The sequence below is a fragment of the Blennius ocellaris genome (assembly GCF_963422515.1).
Source record: "Blennius ocellaris genome assembly, chromosome: 7".
NCBI classification, from domain to species: domain Eukaryota; kingdom Metazoa; phylum Chordata; class Actinopteri; order Blenniiformes; family Blenniidae; genus Blennius; species Blennius ocellaris.
The window spans coordinates 26,329,268-26,350,336 of NC_137656.1; the positions used below are offsets into that span (position 1 = coordinate 26,329,268).

The 21,069-nt window shown below is 43.1% G+C and overlaps 1 protein-coding gene across 1 annotated transcript; it reads left to right on the forward strand.

Moving 5' to 3' along the window:
• Positions 1 to 645: 645 nt before the first annotated feature.
• On the forward strand, positions 646 to 20,903 carry cds2 (CDP-diacylglycerol synthase (phosphatidate cytidylyltransferase) 2). Its single transcript, XM_080499372.1, has 13 exons — positions 646 to 812; positions 6,794 to 6,936; positions 8,974 to 9,070; positions 9,941 to 10,038; positions 10,449 to 10,588; positions 13,611 to 13,669; positions 15,097 to 15,179; positions 15,342 to 15,429; positions 15,506 to 15,574; positions 15,715 to 15,867; positions 16,713 to 16,832; positions 17,023 to 17,126; positions 17,820 to 20,903. Exons 1-13 carry the CDS (start codon positions 741 to 743, stop codon positions 17,953 to 17,955), a joined length of 1,362 nt encoding a protein of 453 aa, XP_080355498.1. The 5' UTR covers positions 646 to 740; the 3' UTR covers positions 17,956 to 20,903.
• The last annotated feature ends 166 nt before the right edge of the window (positions 20,904 to 21,069 follow it).

Sequence of the window (21,069 nt, forward strand, 5' to 3'; positions counted from 1 at the left end):
GCAACTGCAGTCAGTTGCAAACGTTTTAGTTAATTCTACCAGTAAACACATTCAAAGCAGATTTCCCAGACGGGAGAAACTACATTTATAAAAATGACAGTATAGCACTTTGTTTCTGTAAATAAATGATCGTGTTTATGAGTGATGAAAATGTAGAAAATGTAGCGAGATTTATTTTGGAAAATTGATTTTAACCACTATTCCATTTGTATACACTCACACATTATGTCCTATACCCAGGTATTTTTATATTTTAATTTTTTAATTTTTTACTTTTATTTCTATTCTATTGTATTTTATAAAAATTCCTAGGTACTAGATTGCTGCAACAAAACAATTTCCCTTCGGGGATGAATAAAGTAATTATCTTATCTTATCTTATCTTATTAAAATCCATACAGACACGCGCGCACACAGAAACACACAATTATCTATTAAAGCAATAATTATTAAAGTACATAGTATCAAATACATTTGATACTTTACGGTTGATTTCCCCCCCACAACGATGTAAATGTATCTTTTACTAAAGAGGCATGTCGGTGGTCGTTGGAGGTCAATTTTGAAAACCGGAAGTGGAGCTTATGTCTTCTTCCGGCCTGGTCCTTAGTATTTCTGTTCTTCTTCCAGTGGAAAGTGCCGCTGCCGAAATCTAGCTGGGGCTTTGGTCTTCTGCCTTGTCAGTCCACTGAAGCAGTTTGTGCGTCGGAGCCGCAGGACCTCCGCCTGGACCCGCCGAGATGACGGAGCTGAGGCACCGCGGAGCCAAAGACGGCGAGCCGCCGCTCCAGCAGCAGCCGTCAGAGGACAAGGTGAGCCCCCCGCTCGCTCCTCCATGGACCGCCAAGGCTAGGCTAGCTCCCCGCCTCCAGACCTCACATCGACGGCTGTCATTCATGACAGAGTTAATTGCAGTGATTCACACTGCATTCCGGTTTTTCTCGGCACAGTGTCGCGCGGATGACCGCGGAAACACGCCTTACAAATCATCCGCCAAACTGCTCACAATTTCGACTTGATTGGCTGATGCTGCTTCACGTCTTCCTGCGTGCGACTCGCTCTCGAAAACAACCCCGAGTCGAGTGGATAAGTTGACATTCTGGCGAAATGAGCGCCAACATTATCATCTAATGTACGCCGATACGTAGAATAGTCGTCACTGTATATAAAACTGGAGTTGAATGTAAATAAAGCTGCATTGTGTGCAAGAGAAAGCGTCGTATTATTTAATAGCAATATTATTAAACTGACGTTTGGTTGGCGGGTCACATTCACGGCAAACATGGAGAAAAACATCTCAAAACAAAGCTCACCGTGTCATCTGCCATCACACACTAATGCAGACCAATTTCCCAGTTTGCCGTGTGTTATATTAGCTGAAACCAGGTGTTTACTGGAGCTTGTTTGCAGCCACGGCGGCTTAGCAGAGATGGGCTAGCAGCGTTAGCTCCGCCGTGCTACAATCACAACAACAACAACAACACGGAGTCGGCTGCGTAAACAGTTATTACATTTAATCTGGCTTGAGGCGGAGGAGACGTAAGTGCATTCTGCGTGATGCCAGTACGGATGTCAGTGTCAGTCCCAGGGTGCAGCCGGAGCCTGGAGAGGGGCGTGGTGACGGTGTGATGGACGTGTGATCCACGGAGGACGAGGTGATTACCGAGAACCGGAAATCATCTAAAAGCAGCCGGTCGACGCGGCCCACACAGAAACACACCACACAGAGCAGCCAGGGAATCCCAGAGAGAGCTGCCACTTTTAAGTCCAGCTCTAATTGTTTGTCTTTTAGTCGTGGTGCCTGTGAGAGCAGCACAGGAGAAAGGCCCTCTGTGGGCCTCAATTCTGGCTTTATGTCGTCAGTCATCGACGTGTAAAGGGTGTTTTAGGTTTATTACAACAGCACATCGTCAGTAGGGTTAAAACTAACCTGTCTCGTCCCGTGTATGAGACAGCCATGTCATTAGATTACTTTAATAACCATAGTCTGAAGCAAACAGCAGCCTCAAACAAGTACAAAGCAAAACACATACTGTAACAAACTAAGATAGAAACATTATGTGCGGAAGTCACTGAAACCCCAAAGGTTTCTGTGATTGATTGGAAATATTCATCCATCTTCGATACTGCGTTATTCTGTTCAGTGTGGCGGGGTGTTGGAGCTAATCCCAGCCGACTATTACACTCAAATTCATGCCGAGGGTCAATTTACGGCCACCAATTAACTTCACATCAGCCACACACTGGAGAACATACAAGGTCCAAACATTGACGCGTCTAAATCACAATATTTTTCCATCCATTTATTTAAAACTCATGGTGGCAGGCTGATGAAGCAGATCCCAGGAAAAGGCAGGTTGCAGGCCATTTGTCCATCACATTGAAAACTCGGGGCAATTCTTTGAATCACTGTTTAACTTCATACATGTTTTGAGGATGTGGCAGGAAATGAGAGTTCATAACTGGCAGTATATAACAAGGTCACATCTGACAGTGTTGAATGTTTGTAGAAGGAGAAGCGTCTGCTTAAAGTTTGCTCTTTTCACACCCAGGTGCTGTGGTTTGCACAGTTTAAAGTGTGACGAACTGAGAAACGCTTGGTTATTGTTTAAACTCAGAGTGATACTCAAGTGGGACACGAAATGGCAGAAAATGGTCCATATGTTGAGGAATAATGATTAGGGAGAAGATTTAGAAAGCACTTTGTGCTGCATTACTTTTTGTATGAAAGGTTCTTTAATAATAAACATTGATTGAATCAGGTTAAGTCGGTGGTCTTCAACTCCTGGGCCCCCTGCTGGGACTGTCATCTAGTTGTCGGTCCAGGTACGTGTTTGACGAGTCCAACTAAGAACGTCATTTATTTCAAATATTGATTCTGTTCAACAATACAAAACTAAAACACGAGAATCCCAAACCTTTTATTAATTGTTAAATTCCCCATCTGAAGCCTTGCAATCACCTGATAAGTAAAGAAATGGGTGATTTCTCCTGGCAGCATTTATGTGCATAATTTCTCTGAGTAGACACTTTAGTTTAAAATAAAACTCCACAAAATGTACTTTCTGTTCAATGCGTTTTGAATATTTTGCACTTCCTGATTCAAAATAACTATAAAATATGAACCTTTTATTGCGTTGAGCTCACGATCCCTTCATATTATGAAATAGTTTGAAGAAATGAACATTAACCTTCATATAGCAGCATCAGAATGAACATTTAATTTAACCGGTGAATGTTTGTGACTATACAGAATGAAACGTATCAGATGAGGCAAGAGGATTCATCCAGTTTACAGAATGTGAGCTACAAGAGGAGGAGTCGTGATGATGGATGATACTTTAATTCCACAACATGTTTTGTGTTATTGGGGAGGAATATCAAGTACGAGTTTGTCTCGGCCTTTAAAGAGTTGTATACGTTGAATATCGAGGGGGAAGCTAATCCAGTATTTTACATCTCTGTTTTCTGATTTGAATACTTTGCATATGAAAATATTAAGAGTGGACCTCAGTCTCTGCAGCAGCTTTATCATGCAAGCACTCATTCAATCTGTGAGTTTGGTCTGTGTGTGATTTTACACACTCAGTGAAATTGAACATGAGATTGACCGACAGTCACACATTAAATACACTTTCCGCTGAAGTCAAAAGAAGTGTGATTGCTCCAATGTGGCATTTCTCAGAATTGGTTAACTTTATAATCACTGTGAAATGAGATTGGAGTGAAGTGACCCATTTTCAATAAGCCACTGTTTGATCAAACTACATGACAAGTAAAAATGCCTTACAGTGGCGTTGTCCTGTAGCTGTGTCACATGACTCACTCGAAATTCTGTGGGTGTGTTTGTTTGTGTGGTCTTTGGCTATTAACGGCATTTAAAGACAGTTGCTCAGAAACAATTGTGTTTGATGAGCTCGCAGCTTAAGATGTGAGTCACAAGCCTCTGGTTTCAGTCTGCGTTCCATTTGTGCTGAAAAAGCCTTGAAATCCTCCTCGGAATGCTCCACATCTCTCATGTAGCCGTTTCTCATGACTCGGACATGAAAAGAAATGAAAATACAGCCACTGGAGCTTCAAGTGTACAAGACAACACGCTAGGGGAGGACTGTTTATGTGGAAGGAGCACCTATTTTTAACTGGAGCATCCTGAATGACGGATATTGTCTCCATGGAAACCAGCAGGCGGAGAATGTGTGTGTGTATGTGTGTGTGTGTGTGTGTGTGTGTGTGTCCGTCCCCTTCAGCACTCAGCTAGTGGGCCTTTCACATCAATATGCCAGACATCATTATTTCATACAAGTATTTTAATTTGTTCAAAAGGAAATGGAATGGAATTCTGCCTAGTTTGAAAGCAGTGGAGTTCAGTTTCTTTGAATCGCTCCTCACAGATGAGAGATCTAAAAACATGGTTTTTGCTTCGAGACAGTTTGGAGGAACGGTGAAATGTTGTTGTTAAACATTGATGCCCAGTATTGAACCGAGCTGAAGACGAGGCGTGTGCACAGTCGATCTACTACACATACTGATGTTGCTAATCAGCACCAGAAACATTAAACACTAACTCAGGAGTGTTTTATTCATGTCCAGTTGACTTCAGCATCATGAGCTTCTTCCTTTATCAGACTCGTCGACTCGTCTTAATCAACTTTTCTCCGTTAACTGAATGGAAACCACTTGAGTTTTTACTAATATTACCACTTATGTCACCATCTGATGGGCCTTACATTTAAATAAACTCTGGAGAAGAACTCTGCAAGCCCACATCAGCGGGAGTAAGTGGCGGTGGGGTGAAAAAAGTCCCTTTTTACCAGGAATGTCTAAAAACAAGCATGCACAAAGTAAGCTCAATCTCAAATACAAACAACAACACAGAGTGTAATTGAATGTCGTTATGCTCTAATGCAGGGGCGTCAAACACATTTCAGTTCACATGCAATTAACCTGAGTGGGCCGCACGGGTACAATGGTGTTGTAATAACCTTCATGTTCAAAGTTTAAAGTTTTTCTCTGCTGGGAGCAGAGTATACATTCTAAAAAAAATACCTGTTGCATTCTGCATGTTTTATAGTCTCACCATGACAACATGGCTGTGAGGCTAGTTTGATAACCGCAAGGGAGTTAACTTTCATGAAAGCATCACCAATATCTGAGCTTTGTCCTCGGTGGTGTGTTGTGTCCGCTACTCTTAAGAATTCTGCTTTAAAAAAAGATAAAGCGATGTTGTTGGTTTGGTGGGCCACACTGGAGCCTCTTGCTGGTCACTCAGTCAACAGTTCGGTGGATGAATCAACCAACCAGGTATTCTATCATTGATGAAGGAAAACCAACAGAACAGCTCTGATGACCTGACCACAAATAACCTTTAAATAGTTTTTATGTATTAGTATTATGTTGAATTCATGTACTACTATAAGATCATACTACTTCCTCGTCATGACACCCAAACAAATAGGAAAAAAAGAACTGAGCAGCTTGCACTTTGAGCTTTTTAAGGAAGGAACATCATGTCCTACAAAACAAGTGATTTTGAGTTTGCTATGGAAAAATAAGCACCAAAAAGAAGACAATATTTTCTAGTTGTGTGACACGCCTGATTAAATGGCTTTCAAGGTGAAAATGAAGGGAGGCGAATCCTTAATACGGTGCAGCTGCAGGACCGTCTTTGTCTGAATGTGTGAGAGGCTGCAGCACGGGGAACCATCTGCTGGCTGAACGCCAGCAAACGGCTCCCGGCCTAATTTGGTCAGCTGCGGGAGAGAGGTCAGCGGGGGGGGGGGGGGGGGGTCGGGATGACAAGGAGAGAAGGATGACGTGACCCGAAAAGAAAACCCCAACCTCTCAGATTTGAGCAGAGAGCCTAAAACTGTCTCTTGTCACCGTATAACGAATCCTTCCGTCTGAGCGTCGTCTCCATGGAGACGGGGGGGGGGGGGGGGGGGCGGTGAGCTTTAAGCGGGCCGCCGTCAGGCAAACACACGCTTCTGATAAATCGACAGTATGGAGATTTGTGCGGATGGCGTTTCCAGCCTCCCACACGGAGAGCCCAGTACTCTAGTCCTGCCGTTTTCACTTAATACGATAGAAAACAGCAATGAACTTGTCGTTTTTACAAGGCAATTTCTCGTTTTCTGACTATTTAAAAAAAAAAAAAAGAACGTCGACGCACGTTCATTGTCCTTTTTGTTTTGGTGACATGTGACCTGAGTGCAACTTGTGAGTGGGTGGGCAAGCAGGAGGAAATCTGACAGTGAAGTCTCCTCGTGTTCTGCTTCAATGTCGACTGAGCTGGTGATGAGAACCTGTTTCCTGCCTGAAGGCAAACTGGCAAGGTTTTGCCTGTCGACCTTGTGCACACTATAGAGGTTCACAGGAAACGTCTTGGTTTGTGATCTTTCTGACGTACATTTCTGGTGTCGGCCTCGTCAGCGGTGCCGATTGAATCAAGGACGTCTTGATGGAATTACTGCCTGTGTTTGAGTTGAAAAGTCCAGTAGAGGTCAAGTGATGCTAAGCTGTGAGGGGCTGATACGTGCGAGTAAAAAGTGGTTATCGGGTAAATACTGTTTGCTGATGGTTTGTGTGTTTGCTTTGCGGCATGTCGTTTCTTCCACGGGCTCCTTGTAAAAGCGTAATGTGCCGCCTGGCGGCACATTACGCTTTTACAAGGAGCCCGTGGAAGAAACGACATGCCGCAAAGCAAACACACAAACCATATTCTAATCTGCCATCGTCTAATATTTAAACTGAGACACACTTGCGTTTTCTATTGCCTCCCTCGTCTTGTCTGCAGGGCTCGGACAGCGAGCCGAAGGTGGAAAAAGACGGGGCGTCGGACAGTGAAGCCAAGGCGGACTCGGGGGTCCCAGAGGTGCCGGTCGCCCCCGACGACACGCCCGTGGTTCTGAACAAGGCCTTGTCTGGACTCTCGTCAAGGTACGCTCATCCTGCGGGGGAAGTAACGCGAGGTGTGCAGCAATAAACGTACTGCGTTTGACTCCCGCTCATTCAGGGAACCTGCGTTCTGTACGTCGCCTCTGGTTCTGTTTAGAGCAACTCGCATGAACGATGGGCTGGTTTTTGCTTCCATCTTCAAACGCGTGGAAGTGGCGTCGTCGTAGAAAAGACTCTCTTCAAAGTTTGGTGGGACTAATTCACGTGAAGCGCTTGAACTCTGAAGGCCATGATGATGTTTGTAGCAGTGTGTGGAAGCAACGCAGACCTACATCCTTTTAGGAACTCCGCCTTTCTGGTTTGTTCAGGAAACACAAGAACTAAAACTCGGTTTGTGTGGAAAGTTTCGGATGTTTCACGTTAAAATCAACTTGCGCTGTCACTGTCCTCCACACCATCTCGTACCAGGAAGTGAACATTCCCGATCAGTCACATGTGATTTCACCACACATCCTTCAGAAACTCAACACCTTATTATATTATAAGTTTGTCTTCCTTCCTAGTGGTGCTACACTTTGCAGTCATATACACTTTTGACCCGACGTGTTTTGCTGCAGGCGGTTTGATGCTGTGGAGCAACGTCTCCCTCTGGAAAAACACAACTCCCCTTTAGAGGCAAACTGAATGCAGAGAGAGTTCAATATGTGATGCAACCACTGGTAATCTCACCTCTTCAGTCATCCAAGGTGAATTTATCCACTGACTGCAGAGCTGGGGGCGTGCGAAGGATGACGCGTCCTGCCAGCAGTCCCGCCCTCCGCCCCGGTGGAGTCCAGTGAGATCAGCCTGGACGTGACGTTCGTGCCAAATTGGGCAAAACGGCCACAATGGCTCACTTGTGACAAATACTGGTCGAACCATTAGACGCTTTCCCGCGGCGATGTACGAGCAGGCTGGTGAATTAACTGTTCGATGGCTGATTTATTTACTTTCTCCAGACTTTCGATCGTCTGATGCACCAAATAAGAGTTGAGAGCAGAGTTAGCGGTTTGGAGTTGCCCAGGGTTTCTGCTGCTCAACAAACACATTGTCCTCACAAACGTAGCAACATTTAAAAGGTAAATGAAAGAGGCGTTCCAGAATGGTAATATTCACTGCCAGTAAGGAAGTACTGTACTACTACTCTATTAAACACTTGTTGTGTCTGTTACAGTGTAGATTGTTACATCGATACCTCAACTCTCCCAATCAATCATTATTTGTGATGCTGCATCGTACGAAAGCCTTTCACCTTAATAACGACTTTTATTGGGTTGAGCTCAACTTTTAGGTTTGATCCAGTATTAATCTCGTGGTCAATTTCAGAAAGCAGTCTTTACGTTATGCTTGTTACCAGGAATTACAAAACATGTCAGAGTATTATTGCCTTCAGACTTTTGCTCTGCCTCTCCAGTAGCTTCCTGCATGAACCTGTGGGTTTGCATGTTATCTTGGCTAAAGGTTTCACAGTCCAGCATCTGTTTGCTCACACTGAACCTAAACACACTCGTCTCTACATTGAACTGAGAGGAAGTGCTTTCCATTGTGAGGTGATCTGGGGAACCTGACGACTGGGATGTTCTGAGCTGCTTTGTTAGAACGTCCAGCCTCATCCAGAGGTGACATTGTGTCTACATGACCACTTTTACTGTGTCTGCCTTTATTTGTGTCTGTTGAGCAAAACTCATGGAGGTCAATGAGTCAAGATTATGTTTGTGTGTTTGTGTTAAATGTTTATTTATACAGAGAGAGAATAGAGGGATCATCATGAACCTGAAGGCCTGAGAAAGATAGGAATTACCTGCACAAAGTGTTTTCATTAAGCATTTGACGTTGAGATGCCTTGTAGTCATCTGCAGCTGCATGAAAGACATTGTTACTCAACAAATGATTGAATGGAATCTTTCCAGCTCTTCAGAAACAAATAAAAAACAGTGTTGTGTCTCGGGGATCACACCGTTAACGTTTCAGTAAAGCCGTCTTGTGAACCAGAGCGGATACATTTGGTTTCTTACTGTTGTGTCTGACTGTTTTCCACAGATGGAAGAACTGGTGGGTACGAGGAATCCTCACCCTCGCCATGATCTCCTTCTTCTTCTTCATCATCTACCTGGGCCCAATGGTGCTTATGATGATTGTGAGTAGAAGCAGGGAGGCTGATGGTTTTTCTTCATTAAGAACCTTCCTTTGAATCAGAGGTGGGCAACGACTTAGTTTAAAGTAAGACTAATCAGGGTCCCAGTCTTTGTATGGAAATCCTGATTACATGTCTACTTTTTGAGTGGAGTACAAGAAAATAAAAAAAAATTTCATTAATTTTGTTGATAGTCTTTTTTTCCTCATTATAAAATACCATTTTTGTGAGGTATCAATTGCTAACTAAAGTGCAAGACACAACCGATTATTAAATTATGGCCAATAATGTAAGAATGTGACCCTTGTAGAAGTGATCAACCGAAAAATAAGAATTTGTAGTTGATTTCCCAGTGACACCATGAAGGCCAGTCCAACAGCTGAAGGGCCACCATAGGGCCTCACCATGCCCAAGTCTGCTCTAAAAACTGCTAACATGCTATGTCAAGCACTTGTAATTTGACACCAGCTTCGTGGTCTTGAGCCCCTTGACCTACAGGACAGGACTGTTTACACAAAAAATCATAAAGCTGTTGCCTGCATGTGTAAACTCAAAATGTATATCAATCTGGTGATTTAACTCTGTGACTTTTCATCGTTCATCACTTCATACAAACAATAAACACTCCAGGTCTTGATGACACATTCAGCTTTCCTCACTTTCATTTGAACTCCGTCACAAATGCTCAGCCTCACGGATTAGCGGGGATCCTGGCTCTCTATTATGCAGGATTTCTCCTCCTGTCTTCTGGGAATCGCCTGGAAATAGTCCAGGCTGCCATTTTGTGTCAGTAGGACACAACAGTTGTCACGGCCGAGTTTTTTTGTTGTTGTTTTTTTCCCCCTCCGGGTAATGTGGTGTTTCTCCTCGTAGGTCCTCTGTGTTCAGATCAAGTGCTTCCAAGAGATCATCACAATCGGGTACAGTGTGTACCACTCCTACCACCTGCCCTGGTTCAGGACCTTGAGCTGGTGAGGACAGACCCACAACACCAGACCGCACACTTTTTCTCGCAAAGATTCACATTCACGCCTTTCTCACTGTGTTATCCAATGTTTTATTTTGTTGCAGACGTCCTGAGGTTTGTTCTCCAGTCTTTACTGTTTATTAGCATTGCAATCAAATCAGCAGAAATCCCCAATCAGTGCTGTCTGATTGTAGCCGTAGTTTTCTATCCTGTAGTGTGATGCATAGCGGCGTCCTGACATTCCTTATGCCACAAGCGTGGACAAACCTGATAACTGATCAAAGTGAGTCGGTGGTGTGAAGTTTACAGCGGTTGTCCCGTCCCGGCGAGTTCCTCTGCAGGCATATTGAATTCAGAGTCTGTCACGGTGCCGTGAGAACTGTACTTATTGTTTGAACTCTCTTTCCCCACCAGGTACTTCCTCCTGTGCGTCAACTACTTCTTCTACGGCGAGACGGTGACGGATTACTTCTTCACTCTGGTGCAAAGGGAAGAGCCGCTTCGCATCCTCAGCAAATACCATCGCTTCATTTCCTTTGCCCTCTACCTCACAGGTACAAAACGAGTATGGAAAATAAAGCCTGGGCCTCTTATTTTGTTTCTTTTTACTTTCTTCTTCACTTCACTTTGTGGTTTTCTTTCTCTATCTTACTTCTTTTAAATAGTTGTGTTTCTTAGGTTTTTGCTAGTTTGAGCTCTGGGTATAAGGTGTGTAGTATTTGTTGTAATACAATGTTAAATTCAGATTACTGAATTTGTATTTAAGCACATTTTGGCCCCACAGAGTGTCTTGTAATGTCTGTCCATTCATTCATCGGTCAAACCCAGGATGTCCTCTGTGTGGCAGTAGTGCCAACTGCTTCAATCAGTGAGGGAAATAATCACATTAAATGACATTCCTTCTTAGTTGGTGTCTGATGAGGAACCTGCAGCTGATTTTAAGCTTTTAATCCAACACATAATGCACCTTTTCATTGTGTAAAAGGCTCAAAGCCTCTATAAAACACAGATTCTCCGTTGTAGTCAGAGGCATCCTGTGTGAACACAAACCCGATACTCGGGGAGCTGCTGGCTGAATTTGCTGCTCATCACATGCTCAATGAAATGGAAAGTGAGAGGCTGAACAGGTGACTGATGAAGAGGAAACCCTAATCTGTACTCAAAATTGGACTAATTCTGTGTTTTACAACAAATATAGTCATTTCATGTGTTTTCACTATAGTGAATACAGGTTGAGGCTTGCTGTCTTTTTTGACTCCTTACACTTTTAGTTATAAATATCACCTTTTATAGCATCATCCATTCCCTGACAAACCAAACTAGACTCTTTACAAAGGTTCAGCAGAACATCTCATTGCTGGTGAACAAGTGAAGTGGCTCATTGATCCACTGCAGGAAGTTGGAAATCACTTTGAATGAGCAGAACGCTCCGCCCCACCTGCAGCACGGCTGACCCACATCCTGTCACTGAGAGAAGCCGTGCACACACACACACACACACACACACACACACACACACACACACACACACACACACACACACACACACACCGAGGAGCAGACAGAGCAGCCACATCAGCATTCACACAACTCGTAACGGGTCATAACACAGTGTCCCTTTCAGCCTGGTGACCTGCCAGCCCTGTAGTGGGGGGAGGGGGGGGGGGCGAAGTCTGACTCTGCAGTTTGTACTCATCTATCAACTGCATTGACCTCTTGATGGTTCAAGTTATGTCAAATATGTTTTAGGCGAAATGACTCATTAATGTCATGCTTGTGTGTATTGTTAGATTAGAGTATTGTTAGATTAGAGTATTGTTAGATTAGTGTATTGTTAGATTAGTGTATTGTTAGATTAGAGTATTGTTCGATTAGAGTATTGTTCGATTAGTGTATTGTTCGATTAGTGTATTGTTAGATTAGAGTATTGTTCGATTAGAGTATTGTTCGATTAGAGTATTGTTCGATTAGTGTATTGTTCGATTAGTGTATTGTTCGATTAGTGTATTGTTAGATTAGAGTATTGTTTGATTAGAGTATTGTTCGATTAGAGTATTGTTAGATTAGAGTATTGTTCGATTAGAGTATTGTTCGATTAGAGTATTGTTCGATTAGTGTATTGTTCGATTAGTGTATTGTTCGATTAGTGTATTGTTCGATTAGTGTATTGTTAGATTAGAGTATTGTTTGATTAGAGTATTGTTCGATTAGAGTATTGTTCGATTAGTGTATTGTTCGATTAGAGTATTGTTCGATTAGAGTATTGTTCGATTAGCGTATTGTTAGATTAGAGTATTGTTAGATTAGAGTATTGTTAGATTAGAGTATTGTTTGATTAGAGTATTGTTTGATTAGAGTATTGTTTGATTAGAGTATTGTTTGATTAGAGTATTGTTTGATTAGAGTATTGTTTGATTAGTGTATTGTTTGATTAGTGTATTGTTTGATTAGTGTATTGTTCGATTAGTGTATTGTTCGATTAGTGTATTGTTAGATTAGTGTATTGTTAGATTAGTGTATTGTTAGATTAGTGTATTGTTAGATTAGTGTATTGTTCGATTAGAGTATTGTTCGATTAGAGTATTGTTCGATTAGAGTATTGTTCGATTAGAGTATTGTTTGATTAGAGTATTAGTATTACAGCCGGGAGACTTCCTGTGCTGCAGTTTGTTACTCAGCGGGGCTGCAGCCTTGCTTTAGCTTCTTGCTGATGCCAAACAGGATGTGAGGAGGAAGGAAGCAGCCTGAACTGTTTTCTGTGAGACTCCAGGTGAAACTTGAGGCCCAGATTCATCTCAAGTCGTTGAAAAGAGTTGGTTTTCATCACTTCTGGACTTTCTTTCATTTAGTATGTCTAACAAGCAGAACCTGGTCAGTTTTATCTTTGTTTCCAATCAGCGTTCAGAATTAGAAAATGCCATCTATGCATTAGTGAAAATGGCTGATAAAGGCTTTTTCCCCCCAAAGTAAACTCACATCCTGTAGCTGAAGATATGACGCACGTCTCTTCGTTCATGTACTTGCACTCGTTTAGTGAGATTTGGAAATGTTGCGTCAAAAAATCTCTGAATCAAACAAATACGTCTTTTCTACCGTCAACTTAATAAAGATTATATTTGAATTTACTTAACACTACTGAAATACATGTGCTCATCTGGATGGTCAGAAAATATCAGAAAAAGGCTCCAGTATTGTTTAATTCTGCCTTTGTAAGTACATCATGCCTTGATTGTTTTCTCTGCATCCATGCCGCTGAAGTCTTCTCTTTTCTACCAACACTAAGAATCTGAAACGTGTCAGAACATCAGGTGGTTTTTATTCAACTGCGACACTTTCTGCTGTAAAATTCCCCCCCCCCCCCCCCCCCCCCCCCCCCCCCTCCCATCAGTCATGTGTAAAATGGCTCCAGTGGTCCTGAGCTCCTCTCTCCATCTAACCGGTCTTTGTTTGAAATAGGTCGAGCTAAATTTAGCCCGACTTTGACCAAAGATGACCTGGATTCTGTCGTAGGACTCGTCCTCCGTCCCCGAGGCTCCACGCTTCTGCCTCTCACCGGGACTCCATCTGTCTTTGCAGGTTTCTGCATGTTCGTGTTGAGTCTGGTGAAGAAACATTACCGCCTCCAGTTCTACATGGTAAGCCCAGACACCCCCCCCACCCCCCCCCCCTTGGCATCCTGCCACTGCTGGGTTGTTGATGAGGTTTGTTAAAGTCCCGGCACTCAAGTGAATGGAGAAGAGTGGCAAACATCGCTGTGATAGAAATGTCTGTCGCTGCGTTTCCTCTGGTGTTTTGTCCTGCAAACGTCACATCAAGGCTGAAGTACACAGTTTTTACCAGAGAAAATCTGTTCACTCGTCAAACAATGGACCGACTATTCTCCTGGATCAATAGGATTCATGGCAACATTAAAGTTCAATCACACTATTCCAGCATTTTCTCAAGATGCATGGGCCAAAGCCGGTCTGCCAAACCACCAAGACAATTGAAAAAGTACCAGAGAAAACCTGAGCGGAGACACCAGGGACGCTGCCATGAAAGCCAGATACCTCGTTATCAAACTCGCCTCAAAGCTCCACTGACACCCTGAGTTTGTAAAAACACCCAGAATGCAAGTTTTTTTTGGACATTTCATTGTATTTTGCCTCAAAATGTTTCATTAAAATTTGCTTCATGCTGAGATTGTAGTAATTTTTCAAAATAACTTTTGAGTTTTGTGAAGTAGTCAACATTTTGATCACGTGTACTTTTCACCACAAGAAAAAAGTAAAAGTTCAAAGGTTATTATGGCTCTATTTGACCAGTTAGGCCACTCAGAATGACATTGGGCTCTATTTGGGCCCTGAACTGCTGCTTCTTACAGCTTTTTTTTCTCAGAAAAATATATAAATGCCAAAACGACAGTGCACTGCAGACTGCTCATTTCTACACACACCTGCACATGCATGATCCAGAGGTGATGGCATACCTCTCGTAACCGCAACTCCAAGAGTGTTTATAATGGCTACTGAACTCCAAACACTACCGGAAACCACAACTAGAGCTTTGGATCCATACGCTGATCATTACAGGACTTCCTCAGTACGTCCAGCATGTCACACCATTCACCCTCTGAGCTTCTCAGGAGATTGAGGTTGATCTTTTTTTCTTCCCTCCAGATCTTTAACAAACTCATCCCAGCACTTCGTTCTCACTGTCGGATATAATCAAGAGGAGAAAGTCTCTCAGTGCATATTTTTTTAACAAATGTACAGACGTGACTCTGCAATTAATGATGGAGAGAGTGAGGACTATTACATACAATAATATAATTGTTTAGCACTTTTTGTCTTGTCTTTCCATTTAATTGCAGATTAATTTCCTCTTGCAACTTTGTTCATTGTTAATAATGAACATTTTCAACAGTTTTCTAATCAAATCAAATGTTTTTGGGAGTGACTGCTGTAGTCTTTAAGTTCCAAATAGAATTTCAATCTGGGCTTCAACAAATCTGTAGCACCCGTCCTGGTGGACAGCGTGAAGCTCTTCTGCTGTTGACGCTCGTCTTGTCTTGTGTGGACAGTTTGGTTGGACCCATGTGACCCTCCTGATCGTGGTGACGCAGTCTCACCTCATCATTCACAACCTGTTTGAGGGGATGATCTGGTAAGTATTTATCTCTTCTCTCGCTGCGCAGGGGAGCTACTGTGTGTGTAAGACATGGAATCTGATGGCTTTAAAAGGACATCATCATTTTGCTCCCATGAGCCACCGGAGTGACTTCAGCAGACAGATGATCGCGGTTCCACCTCCTCTTTGTCTCAACAGGTTCATTGTTCCCATTTCCTGTGTGATCTGCAACGACATCATGGCCTACATGTTCGGCTTCTTCTTTGGCCGAACGCCACTCATTAAGGTCGGTTGCCTCTTTTCAGTTGTTTCCAGATCAGTTTTCTGATATTCTGTCAACTCTTTGGTTTTTGCCGTTGCAGCTCTCCCCTAAGAAGACATGGGAAGGATTCATCGGTGGATTATTTTCAACCATTGTGTTTGGCATCATAGTAAGAAAGATCATTTATATCAGTTGTAGATGTGAGCACATATTAGCTATTTTCAAATGAGTAAAACAGAAGAAAAAAAAAAAAGAGTTCCTCTATTATTCAAGCTGAGTTTAATCAGCAATGCCTCCATCTCCTTGCAGCTGTCCTACTTCATGGCTGGTTACCGCTACTTTGTGTGTCCAGTGGAGTTCAACAACGACTCCAACAGCTTCCAGGTGGACTGTGAGCCGTCGGACCTCTTTCAGCTGCAGGACTACGCTCTGCCCAGCGTCCTGGAGTCCTTCACCGGCTGGGTAAGACCAGCCCGTCGTTCTCTGTCATACCAGCTGAGGCTGGCCAGGAACAACATTCTGGTCCACTTTTCTATTCATGGTCGTGACCCTGACTTACTGGAAGGAGGGAACACGTCACAGGATAAATACAGAGACAGTCATGCGCACAAATTCACATCTTTGGATAATTTGGACTCACCAAATAACCTCAAACGGGACGACACGATGTGACCCCAATACTTTGATAATGCAGTGTATTTGTAGGACTGTGTTCAGCTGTCTTGACAAATCTCTATCAATTGTGGACTGTCTTAAAAAAACCCAAAACAATGCCCAGTTTTATGCGTAGCCTTGTGGGCGTTTGAGTTCACATTATGATATATAATAACTACAAAATGAACGCTCATTAATTTCTATGACGACATTAGACACGAGGCAATTCACAGAACTTTACAAAGAAATTCATTAAAACAAGGTGATTAAGAAACATATTCTTAAGCAGGGAAGACAACAAAGCGAATAAACACAGTATTAAAAGAATAAATCAGTGAAAACTTTAAGATAACGGTGATAACGTCAGTAAAGTGTGTTGTTTATTGAACAGCTCAATCGAATAGTGTTTTCAGTTCTGACCTACAGGAAGTGAGTGTGTCAGCAGGAAGTTTGTTCTGCAGGTGAGGAACTCAAAGCTGCTTCACCTTGTTTCTTCCGGGACGCTCACACGTCGATCACACTGGATATTTGGCTTTGCTTGTGACCATTTTCTGATTTTCAAAGATTTTAAATGAGGAATTCTGGAAATGACCACAACAGCATTTTGCTTTGAAGTTGTTGTTGCCATCACTCTTTTGTTTGTGTCTCCACAGAACACGGTGCGTCTCTACCCGTTCCAGATCCACAGCATCGCTCTCTCCTCCTTCGCCTCCATCGTGGGACCCTTCGGGGGCTTCTTCGCCAGCGGCTTCAAGAGGGCCTTCAAGATCAAGGTATCACGGATCAGGAACAAGTCGGCGTGAATGCAAATCAACCTTACGCTCACCTCCTCCTCCTCCTCCTCTTTTCATTCCACTCGGTTTCTCATGATGTTTTGTTGCAGCAAGTATTTAACGTTCCTTATTGATGCATCTTCTGATATTCCATCATGGTGTAAGTTTACATAGTGTTTCCTCTCGTCAGGACTTTGCCAACACGATCCCGGGTCACGGAGGCATTATGGATCGATTCGACTGTCAGTACCTCATGGCGACCTTCGTTAACGTCTACATCGCGAGCTTCATCAGGTAAACACCCGCTGCTGGAGGTTTCTGTCTTTTCTTCCTGAGTGCAGCTGCTCTGCTTCCCTCCAAGACATGTAATCAAGGTTGACTGGTGACTAATGCTCCAGTTGCATAACGTTTTCTAGTGAAAAGAAAAACTTGTGTTTCAATGGGGGATGCAACTTTTCTGAAATGCCGCTGCTATACGTGTGCAAAACAGCTGTGACAAATAGATTTTTCTGCACATGTGTATTTAGATCAGGGGTCTCCAACCCCGGTCCTGGAGGGCCCCTGGCCTCCCTGTTTCAGCACACCTGAATGTAATGATGACGTCATCACCAAGGGTGTTAAAAATCCTAATAACAGCCGCTCATTGCATTCAGGCGTGTTGCACCTGGGAGGAGCTCGACCCTGCAGGACCGGGGCTGGAGACTCGGGATTTAGATGGACAACAACGGTGGCCTCCAGAGTGTCGTGACTCCCAGTCCCAAGTTTTCAGTTTTCACTTGAAAACGTAGTGTAACGTTGTGCAATGTTGTGTAACGTTGTGCCACAGTCCTTAACAAAATGCATGAAAGAGTCAAATCAACGCGACTGCCGTCTTTGATCAATTTGATAAAAAAAAACAAAAAAAAAACATCAACAAAGCATTGCATGTGGGCGGGGGTAAATCGGCGGCTTGTTGAATGGAGGACGTGTGTTTTTGATTCCCCCCAGGGGTCCCAACCCCACCAAGGTGATCCAGCAGCTCCTGGCCCTGCGCGCCGACCAGCAGCTCTACATCTTCAACTCCCTGAAGGCCCACCTGACGGAGAAGGGCCTGCTGCCGGCGCTGGAGGAGGCCGCTGCCTAGAGCCCGCAGAAGCTCGCCCTGAGGGGTGGAGGAGGGGGGGGGGGTGAGGAGAGGAGGGAGGCCCACTAGAACTTCTGGGAGTCGCTTTCGTGGGAACACATCCATGATAGGAAGAAGAAGAGCAGGAACGTCGGCAGCGTTCCGTCATTCCGTTTCATCCGGACGTGAGAGTCGATTGTGTGTTCACGTGTCTGAATCACTGTACCGTCACAAGTTCCCCTCATCTACCTGTCAACACTGTTCGCCTGTTGCTCCGCTGTACATTTCTACCTGCATCCAGGATCCCTTCCGTGTACCTCGTGATGTGTTTCTGGGCTTCTCAGCCCTGTTACTGTACTGTTCCGTCAGCTTTACCCGCCCCTCCAACCCTCGCCTTTTATTTACTCTGTTGTGGTTGTTCCTATTTATATGTGAAAGGTTTTTACATTTGAATATTTTGAAATATATCTTAATGTTGTCTCTTTTATTCAAGGCTGAATTGATCTTTTTGCTGTCTGCCACATGCATTTTGTCTTATTTGAAGTCCCGTCACGTCATATCATCCACTTCTGAGCTCTCGTTTATAGTCGAAGACTAAATTGCTCTGATTTATTTGAGTTTGATGCCAAATCCTGTCCAGAAAACTAGGAAATGTTCAGAGTGGTTTGACAGAAGGTCGTCCAGCAGTGTTGCTCCACAAATTAAAGGGAGTCCCAGAAGGTCGGACATGAGCACATTATTGAACAAAAATGGCAACAAATCTGCCGTTTTATTGTTGAAAGAAACTAAGATTTTACTTTTCACTCAATCACCTGAGCTTCTTTTTTTTTTTCTTCTTTAAATCTCCTTTACTTGTGTTCATGAGGTTGTTCATTAACGGCACAACCGATGTTTTCTACACTGCCACTGCTTCTGACCACAAACATTACGGACCATTACTGAGTGAAAACTTTCCATTTCTAAGCTTCTGTTTACGTCGCCAATGCACAACTCGCTCTTAAGATTTCTGTTATTAAAGCTGCTGCAACGTGCATGTTGAACTCTGATATATGTTCTGCTTTGGACGCATTTCCTGAGTGCAGGAAAATGTTTTCTACAGAAACATGCGTTTACCTGCCACATGTCGAACTAATCCAGTATTTTCTTTCTCATCCTGATGAGTCGTGTCGGTTTAATTGAATGGACACTGAAAATGTCAAGATGGCAGCTTTTTTGAGAATTAAATGAAAAGACGTTACTGAAATGCATCATGGGAAGTGTAGTATACTAAAAGCATGGCCGTCTCAGCTTTTTCTGGCATAAATTATAATAATCTCCAGCTCCTTCGATGTCCTGATGCAGTATTAAAACTTCTCTTTTAAACTGCCAAAACTTCACTTTAGCATTTTCAGCCACTCGTTTTCAAATTCCTCCATCCTCACCCATTTCATCACCAGAGAGCATCGTGTCTGTGCAGATTTGTTGTTTTGTTTTGGTCCATTTACAGGAAAAATGTACGTTTGTCCTCTGGGGCGAAGCCAGTGAAGGTCGAGTGAAGTAATGAAGGTGTTAACGGTATCCAGGCAGCATTACATCGGTACAAAACAGCAATACGAACATTTCTAATGTAGATTGTGTAGCAGGGATGTGGAGGTCAGTACTGAGTGTTTACCATACATATTCACTATTGATCGCTCTATGGAAACGAAACAACTTCACCAAGAATTCTTTCTTGAATTTCTTCTCGTCTGATAATTTGAATGGGGGGGGGGGTAAATGTTGCATGTGTGTGAGGACAGGAGCATGTGCACACACTGCCACTCGTCCCACAAATGCAACTTCCACTAAAAATGAATAATATAAAAATCAGGCTTTCCAGCACAGAAATAATCTGCCAAACAGTTATTTATTTGTTCTACTGTACTTGTATTTTTGAGGGGAAGGACAGATTTTTCTTAAATTTTTGTACGTTAGTCTTTTTTCTTCTTCATCAGAGCGATCAAAAGATGACTTGAATATTCTTTCTTCACTGTACAAACCTTTTCCACTACATCTGAATGTCATTTTTATTCCCATTTCCCCCCCGTTGACACGTTCATGGCTTCTCGTGCCGCATCCGGCTCGTCTTTAGTTTACCGTTCTGAAAGCAAACCTTTGAAAGTTACTATATTGTACATTTATCCAGAAGAAAATTCTTCAGAAACACATTGATGTTCTTTATTAGTATTTTTGGTTAGCAGAATATTTAAAGTGTCATTATTGCCATATAGGGAAGAGTATTGCGCTAGAAGTATTTTCTCCTCGTCTTTTCCTGCTGTGACTTCCTCTGTGCAGTTGGGTGTTTTATTCTCTACTGGTAGCTGCAGGTTTAATCCCATGCGGATTAGTTGAAAGTAGTGCAGGGGGGGCTGGTGTTTTGACTTCTCACAGCCCCCCCCCCCCCCCCCCCTGTGGTGGCTTGGTGTCTGAGGTTGAACTTATTTCATCCCTCCCAGCTTGTTACTGCCATCCCTCTGCCTGGCGCTGCAGAGTGGCCACTAGATAGAGCTGGAGCGCTCCAGTCCGGCCACCTTGAAGCCGAGCCGAGGCGTTTGAGCTCATAACATTCCAGCAAACGAACACGAGTGTCGGATAATAAAATCACAGAACCGTGACTATATTTTTTATTCCAAGGCACCAAGGATGAACTGCGCCCACTTTAGTGCCGTTTTCTGCCCTCTGGTAGGAATGTATGGGAGTTGTGTGACTGTCCCACATGCTGTGTAGGCTCCTTCCTCTGTGGACTTTAAATCTTTAATTTTGTGCTTTTAGAGTTCTCTGTTCAAAGATGGTTAAGTTCACTATATTATTCTTAAACCGTGCAATGGTTTGTGTTCAGTTGTACATCGTCTAGAGAAACAGTGTTGTACTGTTTGATGCTGAAATGTGCTTTGCCTTGGTTTCAAATAAAAATAAAGGTTATATATATATATATATATATATAAAAAAAAGTCATGTGGTTTGCTGTGTCACCAGTTTCTTCCCTCTTGAATTGTCTTCCCTATTTTTTTAAAAAATACATTCAGTTGATTTCCCTGCAGCTGTCATCTTTGTAAGCTGCTGTATCTGTGCAGTCTGAAGCAACACGCTCAAGCCAATAGGTGAAAAGCATTTCCT